Raw genomic sequence first — 14,766 nt, 5'->3', positions numbered from 1 at the left:
ACCACAATGTGTGAATCCAAAATTGGAATAGAATGTGCATAGCAGCCTAGCAGGCATTGTAAATGTCAACACACCTGTTCGTCGTGGCAGGACTGAAATTGAATTTTTCGTAAATACCTCTGTATCTTAAAAGTGTACTTTGATTACAAAGGAGCAGAGAAGGTTAATCAACAGTACTTTGTGACTTGCTTTTGAGGTCATCAGACAGATTTGTGCTTCTTTGACGCCACTTCTCCATCTTTCAGGGGTTTCATGTGCCGTACATGAAATGTCCTGCACTCATTTATGTAACTGACCTTGGACCTCACGTTCCCTCGACAGAATGACTCCCACTCTTATGAATAGTAGCAGAGTGGGAGATCAGAAAGATTGCCTACGCACGCACGCACACACACACACACACACACACACACACACACACACACACACACACACACACACACACACACACACACACACACACACACACACACACCTACCTACTGGAAGAAGAAAGGGAGTTCAGAAATGATAGTGCACAAAACCATACCGTTATCTATGAATCACACCAACCCATCGTTGTCACATGGCATACTTTAATGGCTTTTGTAAAGAGAAAAAGTTCAAACCAACAAGGGGGTTGGATAATGAACATATTGACCAATTGCTCGGCCTCATAATCCACTACTAAAGAGCTAGACCAGAACAGAAACTTTATTCAAGCCCTTTGGCAATACCGACCCACACATGCAAGCATCAGCACACACACACACACACACACACACACACACACACACACACACACACACACACACACACACACACACACACAATCTGGCTGGTGCAGGGCTGACCATGTAAAGCAAAAAATATACATTATACACTCTGAGTCACTTAGATGTAATATTACAAACACAGACACATCTATAACACAATCATTGGTGGATAATCATAATTCGTTAACAAATTGATCAATATCTCAAAAGGAAAGTTTAGTGTTATGAGAAAGGCATGTACACAACAAAAAGAAACGTCTCTTTCTCAGGACCCTGTCTTTCTAAGCTAATTTGTAAAAATCCCAGATCTTCATTGTAAAGGGTTTAAACACGGTTTACCATGCTTTCCCATTGAACCATAAACAATTAATGAACATGCACCTGTGGAACGGTCGTTAAGACACTAACAGCTTAAAGACGGTAGGCAATTAAGATCACAGTTATGAAAACTTAGGACACTAAAGAGGCCTTTCTACTGACTCTGAAAAACACCAAAAGAAAGATGCCCAGGGTCCCTATTCATTTGCGTGAACGTGCCTTAGGCATGCTGTAAGGAGGCATGAGGACTGCAGATTTGGCCAGGGCAATAAATTGCAATGTCCGTGCAGTGAGACGCTTAAGACAGCGCTACAGGGAGACAGGATGGACAGTTGATCGTCCTCGCAGTGGCAGACCATGTGTAACAACACCTGCACACGATCGGTACATCCGGACATCACACCTGCAGGACAGGTACAGGATGGCAACAACTGCCCGAGTTACATCAGGGACGCACAATCCCTCCATCAGTGCTGACTATCCGCAATAGGCTGAGAGAACCTGGACTGAGGGCTTATAGGCCTGTTGTAAGGAAGGTCCTCACCAGACATCACCAGCATCAACATTGACAATGGGCACAAACCCACTGTTGCTGGACCAGACAGGACTGGCAAAAAGTGCTCTTCACTGACGAGTCGCGGTTTTGTCTCTCCATGGGTGATGGTCGGATTCGCGTTTAATGTCAAAGGAATGAGCGTAACACCGAGGCTTGTAATCTGGAGCGGGATCGATTTGGAGGTGGAGGGTCCGTCATGGTCTGGGGCGGTGTGTCACAGCATCGTCGGACTAAGCTTGTTGTCATTGCAGGCAATCTCAATGCTGTACATTATAGGGAAGACATCCTCCTCCCTCATGTGGTACCCTCCCTGCAGGCTCATCCTGACATGACCCTCCAGCATGACAACGCCACCAGCCATACTGCTCGTTCTGTGCGTAATTTCCTGCAAGACAGGAATGTCAGTGTTCTGCCATGGCCAGCGAAGAGCCTGGCTTTCAATCCCATTGAGCACGTTTGTGACCTTTTGGATCAGAGGGTGAGGGCTAGGGCCATTCCCCCCAGAAATGTCCGGAGATGCCCTGCAGTACTTAATGCAGCTGGTGGCCACACCAGATACTGACCCCCCCCCCCCCCCCCCTTTGTTCAGGGATGCATTATTCAATTTCTGTTAGTCACATGTCTGTGGAACTTGTTCAGTTTATGTCTCAGTTGTTGAATCTTGTTATGTTCATACACATATTTACACATGTTAAGTTTGCTGAAAATAAACGCAGTTGACAGTGAGAGTACGTTTCTTTTTTTGCTGAGTTTATGTGCACTATGAGTTAAGGCAATGGATCTCAGAAAGCACAGATAGAGAGAGGGAGAATTCACAATTAAGATCCCACATCACATTTACATCACAAAACCATAATATTACAGATGCTCATGCCTGCTGTTACTACCATCTAACATCATACCCTGGCATCAACATGCAAAACAAGAACAACTTTAATGAAACCAAACATCAACACAAGCATGTTCAAATGTCAGGTTTAAACCACCATCATTGTCGTCTGTACACGTGAGCATCCTGTCACAGACGCTCACACTCTTCACCTGGTCTGCTCACCATTCAAATGAATTAAGAACAAAACATTAACACAGACATGTTCAAATCACCATCAGGTCTTGGTGAAAGAGGAACAATTGAGACATAGATTGTGTATGTGTGCCATTCAGAGGGTATATGGGCAAGACAAAAGACAAGTGCCTTTGAACGGGGTACGGTAATAGGTGGCAGGTGGCAGGCGCTCAGGTTTGAATCAAGAACTGCAATGATGCTGGGGTTTTCATGCTCAACAGTTCCCACCTGTATCAAGAATGTTCCACCACCGAAAGGATATACAGCCAACTTGACAGCCAACTTGACACAACTGTGGGAAGCATTGGAGTCAACAGGGGCCAGTATCCCTGTGGAATGCTTTCAACACCTTGTAGAGTCCATGCCCTGACAAATTGAGGCTGTTCTGAGGGCAAAAGGGGGGGGGGGGGGTGCAACTCAATATTAGGAAAGTGTCCTTAATGTTTTGTACACTCAGTGTACACTATATGTGCTAACAGAGTAGTTGTTCATTTGGGTGTTGCATTTGTTGCCAGACCTCACCACACCCTGTTCCCATCAATGTGAAACCTTTCTTCCCGAAGGTGGAGCTGTCATGAAAGTTAAAAGATAATACATTTCCTGTTCTAGAGCCCCAACTGTCTTTAGCTAATAACGTAGTCCTTCAACAGGACTCACCACCAAATGCAGCAACTTTACATGTATTTAATTGTCAAATAAACTCAATCACTCATGCAATCCCAACCCAAGTGCATTCTGGTAGTTGTAGTTAACTGACAGCTACTATAGGCTCCACTGATAGGATGTCTGTTTTATTGGCATGTCTAGCAGAGAAAAGGACATGCCTGTCTTTAGGAAGCTGGTGAGAGGACGAGGAGTGGCTTGGCCGAGAGGAGGCGCGGCTCGGGTGTGAAGAGGCGTGACTCGGCCGAGAACAGGTGCGGCTCTCCGGCCAGGCGGCTCTGTGGCAGAGTGCGCAGGAGGGTGGAGCCACCAGCACCGGCCCCACCCCTCCACGCCCCCTCCTCCGGCACATGCCCAATAGCAGCCTTAGCTCCTGGCGGAAGGCGGGGTTCAGACAACAGTAGATGAAGGGATTGTAACATGTCGAGCTCATCGCCAGCCAATGAAAACAGAAATACAAGGCATTGGATGACTGAATGGCCTGGCTGGAGAGAAGCACCACGTAGCAGTTCAGAGGGAACCAGCATACCGCGAACACCCCAACAACCACCAACAACATAGCCAGGGTGCGCCGCCGCTTCCGCCGCTGCACAGCGAACTGTGCAGTGGTGGTGTCCCCGATAGCATTACGGCGCCACAGGCGGCGAGCCACGGTTGAGTAGGCGGCCGTGATGATGAGGAGGGGTAGGACGTAGAGGAGGATGAAGGTGAGGAGGTCAATGCACTGCCAATAGACGTCAGAGGGCTCGGGGAAGTCGGGGACACAAAGGCTGCGCACCTTCTCCTTACTGAGAGAAAATTGGAGAGGGAGTGAGAAGGAGGGGAAGATAGGGGAGAGTGAGAAGGAGGGGAAGATAGGGGAGAGTGAGAAGGAGGGGAAGATAGGGGGGAGTGAGAAGGAGGGGAAGATAGGGGGGAGTGAGAAGGAGGGGAAGATAGGGGAGAGTGAGATGGAGGTGAAGATAGGGGAGAGTGAGAAGGAGGGGAAGATAGGGGAGAGTGAGAAGGAGGGGAAGATAGGGGAGAGTGAGAAGGAGGGGAAGATAGGGGAGAGTGAGAAGGAGGGGAAGATAGGGGAGAGTGAGAAGGAGGGGAATATAGGGGGGAGTGAGAAGGAGGGGAAGATAGGGGAGAGTGAGAAGGAGGGGAAGATAGGGGAGAGTGAGAAGAAGGGGAAGATAGGGGAGAGTGAGAAGGAGATTGGAGGACGATAGAGAGAGAGAGAGCACATAACCAGCTATGAGTATAGCACAGAGAAGAATACAGTCATGAAAAGTCAACAAGAGAAACAGCAACAACATTGGAAACCCCTAAACAAAACATTGAATGATAAATGTAGGGAGAGTGAGAGAGGCTGGAGGGAAGAGAGAACTGTGAGAAAAGAATACCTGGTGGTTATTGTGTACACAAAGGTGAAGTGTTTGTTCTATCAATTTAGTGTGTGTGGTTATCTGTACACGAAGGTGTGTGTGTGTGTGTGTGTGTGTCTGTGTGTCTGTGTGTGTGTGTGTGTGTGTGTGTGTGTGTGTGTGTGTGTGTGTGTGTGTGTGTGTGTGTGTGTGTGTGTGTGTGTGTGTGTGTACCTGTACACGAAGGTTAGGAGCTCCTGGTAGATGGCATGAGGCAAGGAGAAGCAGCTGGCCATGACCCAGATAAGAATCACACACACAACACCGCGAGCCGGGGACATGCGGGGCCTCAGAGGGTGGAGAATGACCTGTGCACGCGCACACACACACAGTGTTTTTATCAGGCCGCATTATACACACCAGGCCGCACACATTCTCCATGCCACACACTCCATTACACACACCTGCTGCTGTTCTCTGTTCCACACTCCTCCCTTACAAACCACACTTTTAGTTTGAGATAAAAATTGGACTCAACCTCAGCTTGAGCTCTGTAGCTCATAAATACATAGGAGACTCATATCCACTCATATCCAAGACAACTCTATGAAAAACAACTGAATATGAATACCGTCAAATATTCTTTCAATTGAAAAAATAGACTACAGCAGATGGCAGAAAATAACATACTTGTCCCTATAGCTTGGAAGCTGCCTTGTCCCACAAACTGTGGCAATAAACCAATAATTTAATGTCACGCTCCATTGAAAAAGACCTATACCCCCAAAATATATATTTCTAAGAGGACAAAACAGAAGAATAGTTGGCTTTTGTTGCCTGTATCAAACTGTCAGGCCTGGTGATTGGTGATCCACTGGTTACAAGCTGACAATTAGCGAGTCAATTTGAGAAACCTCTTGAGCTAAGGCACTTTCAGCACTACCGCGTGGACAGCTCCCCAAAGCTTTTTCGAGTGCTGACGCTTTCCGTACAGCTTTCCTTTACAGCTTTTATTTTACTAGGTTAAGCAAACTGCAATCCTTTAATTAGATGAAGTACACACACGACATTCACGATATTCACCGATTGTATGCATGACAGTTAGCCTACCTGGCGTCTGTCCAGCGCGATTGCCGTGAGCGTGAGTGTGGATACGTGCAGGGAGCAATACTGGACGAACCGGCTGATGTGGCACATTCCCTTCCCGAACCACCAGCTGCTATTCACAAAACGGACCTGAGGGAGACCACACAGGTATGTTGACAAGGCTGTTTTATACTGGCATGATTGAGTGATGAAAAGCTGGAGCCTTCCTATCCATACGTGCTAAATATAACGATTTAACACGAACATATCCCCCTCACTGCAAGCACTCTCATCATCCAAACCACCTGTGGAAAATTGGTTCAAATGTATTTAAAAACCCACGCGTTCTTCCACTTTCCGGAGATAATCACTGATCTACCATGATGAAAAATAATGGATATCATTTTTATACCGCAAGATTTCAAAGACGCTCTTGTGTGTGTGTGTGTGTGTGTGTGTGTGTGTGTGTGTGTGTGTGTGTGTGTGTGTGTGTGTGTGTGTGTGTGTGTGTGTGTGTGTGTGTGTGTGTGTGTGTGTGTGTGTGTGTAGTCATTTGGGTACAGTGATATTTGTTGTGCCTGTGCCCATAGACAGTAGCGAGGTTGTCATGTCCCCGGTCCGATTCGCACCAAAGTAAAGGGCATGTTGAGCAGCGTTATAAGAATGTCTGCCACTGCGAGGTTAATGATGAACAGACTCGTGGCGGAGTGCATCCGCTTGTTCTTGATCACCACATGGCACACCAGCGTGTTTCCGAACAGCGAGATGACAATGATGAACGAGTAAGCCAGGACCAGTAGGGATTTCACGGTCCGGTTATGGGACTCTCCACCATAGCAATTCTTAACTGCCATGGAGCGCCAGTCTGCGAGCGTGCCGTCGTCCAGGTCAAGCGAGAAGACATTTGTCCGGTTGGGCGTATACGGAGCTGACAGGTTCAGCAGCCCTTCTGCATCCACAAATAGACCCCCGCCGAAAATGGTTGAGTTGTTGTATTCCCGTGCCCCCAACCCGTCGAGGCTGGTGGCCAAATAGGTGAGGGACAGCCACAGACACGCAACTCGCATGTCTGCTGGGGAGGGTTATAAAGATAAGCACCGGACGTCCAATCATCAGTCTCCCTCTCGCGTATCAGTGGCGGCGTGAGGAGAGGGGGACATTGTTTTCTCTGCGCAGATACTTGAGAAGATGTGATGCGCACGGTGTGTTGGCAGCACTTTTAAACCCATGCGTGTATGCGCGCGCAGTGTGTGTGTGTGTGTGTGGGGGGGGGGGGGGGGGGGGGGGGCAGAAGGGAGAGAGAGAAATCGAAGTATGAATGCTTAAATGTTTAATTTTTCAATGATCAATGAGGTACAGCAGTGTTATGTGAAAGTCATTGTTGTATATAGCTGTTGATTTGAGGGTTACTGTATCTTATTTGTAGCACGGTAATTTATGGCGCTACCCCTTGGTGCAGGGACCCTTTGCATCTTTCGTTAATTAAATCTCAATGGCACACATGAAAAGGATGACGAGAGTAAGACAGACAGACATGAAACTGGTATCTAATATAAATAACAGGGAGAAAGACTGACTTTGAGAGAGAAAGAGAGATACCCATGCATTTAAGACTGAGATAATCAGCTCATTCATTATACGATGTTTGTTTGCACACGTATTTTGAAACGGCAAGGCAAGAGGGGATCCCTCTTGCACCATCAAATGTTGGATCTGATTATGGAAATTCAGGGACAGTTTGTTCTTTAATTCCCAAACTTGCAAGTAAAAGTGTATTCCATCAAGTTTTATTCATATTTATGAGAGCACACACACACACACACACACACACACACACACACGCACACGCACACGCACACACAATCAAAATAGAACATGAGGCACACTGCCAGATATTTCCCATGCGTGTGTGTGTGTTTTCTTTATAGCAATGTTTCGACCAGCTCTTTACGTTTTCCCGGTCAAAACTTGTCCTTGGAAGTGTGACACAGATTCAAGCATGATAGGATATTGCACTGAGTGGAATCTTCTGTTTTGATTGTGAATATTTTTGACACTTTGATTTGTCTATGTTTTAGCCTGAGATCGAATTACATTTGCTTATAGTTTCACTTTGATGTATTGAATAAAAGGTATCTGGTCCAAGGCTGTTATATCATTGAGATATGTGATATAGCTTACTTAGATGTCTGAAATAACTAACTGAGGTATCTGATATAACAAACGGAAGTATTTGTTAGAACTGAGATATATGGTACAACTAACGGGGAATCAGATATAACTAAATATCTGATATATCAAACTGGTATCTGATATAAAGAACTGTGGTATCTGATATAACTGGTGTCTGAAATAACTAACTTAAATATCTGATACATCAAACTGATATCTGATATAACTGGTGTCTGAAATAACTAACTGAAATATGTGATTTATAACTGAACTGAGATGAACTGAGGTAGCGAACTGAACTGGTACATTAAGGGAATTGTCTGATACAACTATCTGCTCATGAAAAGGCCAGCCATTTGACTCAAACCTTAGTCTGTCACTGAGCCATTAACACTTACATCACACCAACACATGCATGCACACGCTGAAGCAGCTTGAGAAGTGCGTGAACGTGTACCACATGAGACGCATACACACACATTGCATGGACCAGGTGTACTGTCTCGCTCTAAATCTCTCTTTCCCACACAACTGGAATAGGTGTTGTGCCGAAAAGCTGCCCCATGCCAGAATCTCCCCCCTCCTTTTCGCGTGAACGCGCACGCACTAAATTCTTCATTGTTGCGACTTACTTGCTAGTTGAGATTTCTGATCATGTTCGGCTGCGTTTCATGATATTATTTAAGTCTGTTTGATAGCGGGGAGGCGCTGATAATGTCTGCAGTTTTCGGTTTGGCTATTTGTTTCAAGTGTATTAGTCTATAAATAAATCTGCCAAAATTCGTCATCTCTCCCATTCACCTAGCAGTTGTTCTGAAATGTTTATTGCTTGCTTACATTTGACTCCCTCCTCTATGTTTAATATAACACACATACATTCATTATTCATTTCGGTTGCCTATGCTGACGTGAAGTTTGTTCTATAGAAAGTATTTCGGGCAAGGCTATTTTCTTGCCTGACGAAATCCGAAATATTGGAAAGCTGCAACAGCTCGACTGAACATTTAGTCCACTTTTTATGGAAGGTTTTCCAGGTGATACGGTCGCCTGGACCTCAAGCCTAACCTCGTCCTGACAGGCAGCGCAGACATAATCCTCCAATGATGAGATGGCTTTCATACAGGACTGGTGGAACCATCGTGGGCAGCAGTCACAACCAATCTGAAATGTATGATGAAAAATTGTCATATATTTAAAACATTAAATCCATTTTATTGAATTACATTTTTTTTTCATTATCAGACAAAGCGGATGATGCTACCTCTAGAAATACTACTGCTTATACAAATTCGTACTCCTAAAAATGTGCCTTTAGAAGGGAACAAGCAATTAATTACCCAATTAGTGTCTTCCTCATTATTGTCCACGTCCCCACAGAAGTGACACAGTTGGCTCAGGTCATCTAGCAAAACATCATTTTAAGTAGTCTATACATCTTTACACGTATTTTTCTGCGCAAACAGGGAACAAGGGAATAGTATAGGTTTCTTATAACATAATTATTTAAATACATGTGTTTTAGTAGCCATCTAGTCAGAAGTTGGATCAAAGATAACCTTGAAAGATCCATATAAATGTTTTTTTTTATCTACAATTTATGAAATTAGAAATTGAATATACCAGTATTTCAGTTTTCCCCAACCAAATTATGTTACACTTAAGATTCCAATTTGCAAGTATACAACGTCACGGCTATAATATAATTGTACAGTTCTGTTTTGCCTTTTAGTCAGTACACTTTCAGTAGGTCAATTGTACATTACTTATACTCTTATACTTACTTTCAAGGCAAAGACCCCTCAAGAAGAAACATCTTGTTGGCATGGATGAGGAAGGGTACCACACGTCCATCTGGAGATATTACACGCCTTCTCTCTCAGAGATGATCTTAACATATATGGTAATATAAGTACAGCATTTTGAAACACTTTATTAATTACAATTTAGAGATAAATAACAGAGGGGAATCTGAGAATGCAGGGATTCCAGCAAGTAGTCAAATCTGGAGTTGACAAGGGTTGGAATGTAAATGACATGTGATCATCTCGTATTATCTAACATCTGAGACTGGGCAGGCATTCCCTTTGGATGAAGAGCATCTCCATCTTGCTGATTATGTGCCGTTATCCAGGTGGCAATGTCACCTGCATATCTGATGTAGGATAAGAGATACGCTGAGTGTCCTGTGAATATGTGAACATGTGTATGTATGTATATATATATATATTGGTATATATATATTTTTGACATTTCTATTATCATTATTGTGTTTTGTGGTTAAGGGGTGGGGGGGGAGGTTGATGGGGATGGTGGAGGTGCTGGGGGTGTCCTATTGAGGGAGAAGGGGCCTATTGGGGAGGGGACTCTTCATGGAGACACATTCAGTCATAGTTGTGTTTATTATATTATTATTAAAAAAATATTATATTATTTTAACAGTTTACTGTGATTATGGATATGAACTCATGTTGACCTATATATTTGAACTTTCTTATTTTTTCGCCCAGAGTACACATTTTAGTTTTATTACTGTTATTATTATTTTATTATTACTACTGTACCTACATTCTTAAAAACTAAAACAGAAAAAGTGTAAAAAAATGAGGGAAAAGCATGATGGGATGGGGGATTGAGGGATGGGTAGAGAGAACAGTAGAGGGCTCTGAAAACTATTATTGCTGAAATAACCACTTCCTTTTGTGACTAGAGTCTAATAATTCCTGTGGCACACATCAGAGGGCATGATAGGTAACCAAAAATGATTCTGAAGTGTGTCAGGCCTTGCAGTCCCAAGATAGAAGGAGGGGAGAATTTCAGCAGGCAAGTATTTGATCGTGGGGGAGGACCTTGTAATGTCTGCAGTTTTCGGTTTGGCTATTTGTTTCAAGTGTATTAGTCTACATATACATCTCTTTGCCAAAATACGTAATCTCTCCCACGTCTTATTCGACTAGTAGTTGTTCTGAAATGTTTATTGCTTGCCTACATTTTACTCCCTCCTCTGTTTTAATATAACACACATACATTCATTATTCATTTTGTTGCCTATGCTGACGTGAAGTTTGTTCTATAGAAAGTATTTGACTCTGATGTGTGCCACAGAAAGTGTTTGACTCTAGTGACAAAATTAAGGAAGTTAGAAGGGGGGGGGGGGTTCGGCAAGCTAAAACTGAGGCTGAGGAGGGAGTACTTGTCGAATAAGACGTGGGAGAGATGACGTATTTTGGCAAAGAGGTGTAATACACTTGAAACAAATAGCCAAACCGAAAATTGCAGACATTACTAGTGCCTCCCCCACGATCAAACCTACATGAGAAATAAAATGAAACGCTGCCTAACGTGATCAGAAATCCCAACTAGCAAGCAAGTCGCAACAATGAAGAATTGAGTGCGCGTTCACGCGAAGGGTGGGAGGGGGATCTGGTAGGGGGGAGCTTTACGGCACAACACCGGCTACAATTTTAGCCTAATGACAATTTCAGAATGCCATTACAATACACATTGGTGTTTTGTAATAGATGTCTCTTTCCATTCATCAAATTGCGTGTTCACAGTGCAATTCTTTTTTGTGAGTGGACGAATGTGCGCGCCTTTGTAAGTAATTGACAATCAGATGAAAACATTGTGACTAGTTGTGTTTATGCCACATTAAAATGCATAGGGGCAGTGTCCATAAGGATAGGGGTAGCTTTCAGGAAAGTCCTTTGAAGTAAATTGCCAAAATGATATAGCCTATGATATAGCCTACATTCATAAACAATTGTTTGAAAAATTACTTGTGTCATGCACAAAGTAGATATCCTAACCGACTTGCCAAAACTAGAGTTTGTTAACAAGATATTTGTGGAGTGGTTGAAAAACAAGTTTTAATGACTCCAACCTAAGTGTATGTAAACATCCGACTTCAACTGTAAATACAGGTTAGGACATCTACTGTGTGCATGACACAAGTTTTTCAAACAATTGTTTACAGACAGATTATTTCACTTATAATTCACTGTATCACAATTCCAATGGGTCAGAAGTGTACATACACTAAGTTGACTGTGCCTGTAAAGAGCTTGGAAAATTCCAGAAAATTATGTCATGACTTTAGAAGCTTCTGAAAGGCTAATTGACATAATTTGAGTCAATTGGAGGTGTACCTGTGGATGTATTTTAAGGCCTACCTTCAAACTCAGTGCCTCTTACCTTGACATCATTGGGAAATCAAAAGAAATCAACCAAGACATCAGAAAAAAAATTGTAGACCTCCACAAGTTGGAGTCGTGCTTGGCCAGGCAGTCTTAGTTGAACATGGAGTACAGGAGGGGACTAAGCACGCAACCCTGAGGGGCACCAGTGTTGAAGATCAGTGTGGCAGATGTGTTGTTGCCTACCATTACCACCTGGGGGCGGCCCATCAGGAAGTACAGGATCCAGTTCCAGAGGGAGGTGTTTAGTCCCAGGGTCCTTAGCATAGTGATGGGGGTAGCTTCATGGGCACTATGGTGTTGAAAGCTGTAATCAATGAACAGCATTCTCACATAGGTGTTCCTTTGTCCAGGTGGGGAAAGGGCAGTGTGGACTGTGATTGAGATTGTGTCATCTGTGGATTTGTTGGGTCTTTGTTGGGTTTCTGGCATGATGGTGTGATGTGAGCCATGACCAGCCTTTCAAATCAGTTCATGGCTACCGACATGAGTGCTACGGGGCAGTAATCATTTAGGCAGGTTACCTTCGCTATCTTTGGCACAGGCACGATGGTGGTCTGTTTGAAACATGTAGGTATTACAGACTCGGCCAAGGAGAGTTTGAAAATGTCAGTGAAGACACTTGTCAGTTGGTCTGTGCATGCTCTTAGTACCCGTCCTGGTAATCCGTCTGGTCCCGTGGCTTTGTGAATGTTGACCTGTTTCAAGGTCTTGCTCATATCAGCTATGGAGAGTGTGATCACACAGTCATCCAGGTCAGCTTGTGCTCTCATGCATGCTTCAGTGTTTCTTGCCTCAAAGCGAGCATAAAAGGCATTTAGTTAGTCTGATAGGCTCGCGTCACTGGGAAGCTCGCAGCTGAGTTTCCCTTTGTTGTTCGTAATAGTTTTCAAACCCGGCCACTTTCGACGAGCATCAGAGCCGGTGTAGTAGGATTCAATCTTAGTTCTGTATTGCACTTTGCCTTTTTGATGGTTCATCTGAGGGCATAGTGGGATTTGTTATAAACATCCAGATTAGTGTCCCACTCCTTGAATGCAGAAGCTCTAGCCTTTACCTCGGTGTGGATGTTGCCTGTAATCCATGGCTTCTGGTTGGGAAATGTACGTACGGTCACTGTGGGGACAACATCGTCGATACACTTATTGAGGAAGCCGGTGACTGAGGTCGTATACTCCTCAATGCCATTGGATGAATCCCGGAACATATTCCAGTCTGTGCTAGCAAAACAGTCTGAAGTGTAGCATCCACGTCATCTGACCACTTTTGTACTGAGTGAGTCACTGGTACTTCCTGATTTAGTTTTTGCTTGTAAGCAGGAATCAAGAGGATATAATTATGGTCAGATTTGCCAAATAGAGGGCAAGGGACAGCTTTGTATGCGTGTCTGTGTGTGGAGTAAAGGTGGTCTAGATTTTTTTTTTACCTCTGGTTGCACATGTGAAATGCTGGTAGAAATTAGGTAAAACAGATTTAAGTTTGCCTGCATTAAAGTCCCCGGTACCCATGGTGGAAAAAGTACTTAATTGTCATACTTGAGTAAAAGTAAAGATACCTTAATAGAAAATGACTCAAGTAAAAGTGAAAGTCAACCATTAAAATACTACTTGAGTAAAAGTCTAAAAGTATTTGGTTTTAAATATACTTACCTATCAAAAGTAAACACAATTGCTACAATGTACTTAAGTATTAAAAGTAAACATATAAACCATTACAAATTCCTTATATTAAGCAAACCAGACGCCACCATTTTCTGACAGATACCCAGGGCACACTCAAACACTCAGACATAATTTACAAAATAAGCATTTGTGTTTCGTGAGTCCGCCAGATCAGAGGCAGTAGGGATGTTCTCTTTATAAGTGTGTGAATTGGACCATTTTCCTGTCAAAATGTAATGAGTACTTTTGGGTGTCAGGGAAAACGTATGGACTAAAAAGTATATTATTTTCTTTCAGAATGTTGTGAAGAAAAAGTTGGCAAAAATAGTAAAGTAAAGGACAGATACCCCCAAAAATGACTTAAGTAGTACTTTCAAGTATTTTTACTTAAGTACTTTACACCATTGCTAGCCAATAAGAGAGTCGCTTCTGGATGAGCATTTTCTTGTTTGCTTATGGCCTTTTACAGCACATTGAGTGCGGTCTTAGTGCCAGCATCGGTTTATGGTGGTAAATAGACGGCTATGAATAATATAGATGTGAACTCTCTTGGTAGATAGTGTGGTCTACAGCTTATCATGAGGTATTCTATCTCAGGCGAGCAATACCTTGAGACTTCTTTAATATTAGACATTGCGCCTCAGCAGTTATTGACAAAAGGACAAACACCCTCGCGCCTCGTCTTACCAGATGTAGCTGCTCTGTCCTGCCAGCTCTATATAATTTGTGTCGTCATTCAGTCTCATTCAGTCTCGGTGAAACATAATATATTACAGTTTTTAATGGTAAGATATTCTTAATCGTAAATTGTCCAATTTGTTTTCCAATGATTGCACATTGGCCAATAATACAGAGGGTAGTGGTGGTTTACTCTCTCGCCGACAAATTCTCACAAGGCATCCAGACCTCCGCCCCATGTATTTCCGGCTTTTCTTCACGCGAATGAT

The 14,766-nt window shown here is 43.5% G+C and overlaps 1 protein-coding gene across 1 annotated transcript; it reads right to left on the bottom strand.

Moving 5' to 3' along the window:
- Positions 1-3,443: 3,443 nt before the first annotated feature.
- LOC139374155 (G-protein coupled receptor 83-like) lies at positions 3,444-6,869 on the bottom strand. The gene is made up of 4 exons (XM_071115163.1): positions 6,423-6,869; positions 5,818-5,943; positions 4,942-5,075; positions 3,444-4,146 (listed from the first exon to the last, which is right to left on the bottom strand). Exons 1-4 carry the CDS (start codon positions 6,858-6,860, stop codon positions 3,444-3,446), a joined length of 1,401 nt encoding a protein of 466 aa, XP_070971264.1. The 5' UTR covers positions 6,861-6,869.
- Between the last annotated feature and the right edge of the window lie 7,897 nt (positions 6,870-14,766).

Source organism: Oncorhynchus clarkii, chromosome 19 (assembly GCF_045791955.1).
Source record: "Oncorhynchus clarkii lewisi isolate Uvic-CL-2024 chromosome 19, UVic_Ocla_1.0, whole genome shotgun sequence".
Classification (NCBI taxonomy): domain Eukaryota; kingdom Metazoa; phylum Chordata; class Actinopteri; order Salmoniformes; family Salmonidae; genus Oncorhynchus; species Oncorhynchus clarkii.
Note: the sequence above shows the minus strand (reverse complement) of the source record. Positions and strands in the feature narration are given on the sequence as shown.

Bases quoted from the DNA above. Each gene is read 5' to 3' on its own strand.
- LOC139374155 (XM_071115163.1), bottom strand. From the start codon at position 6,860: ATGCGAGTTGCGTGTCTGTGGCTGTCCCTCACCTATTTGGCCACCAGC. The intron at 5,944-6,422 runs GTGCGAATCGGA...GGTCTCCCTCAG, and splicing joins TCAACATGCCCTTTACTTTG to GTCCGTTTTGTGAATAGCAG. The intron at 5,076-5,817 runs GTAGGCTAACTG...GCGCGTGCACAG, and splicing joins TCGCGCTGGACAGACGCCAG to GTCATTCTCCACCCTCTGAG.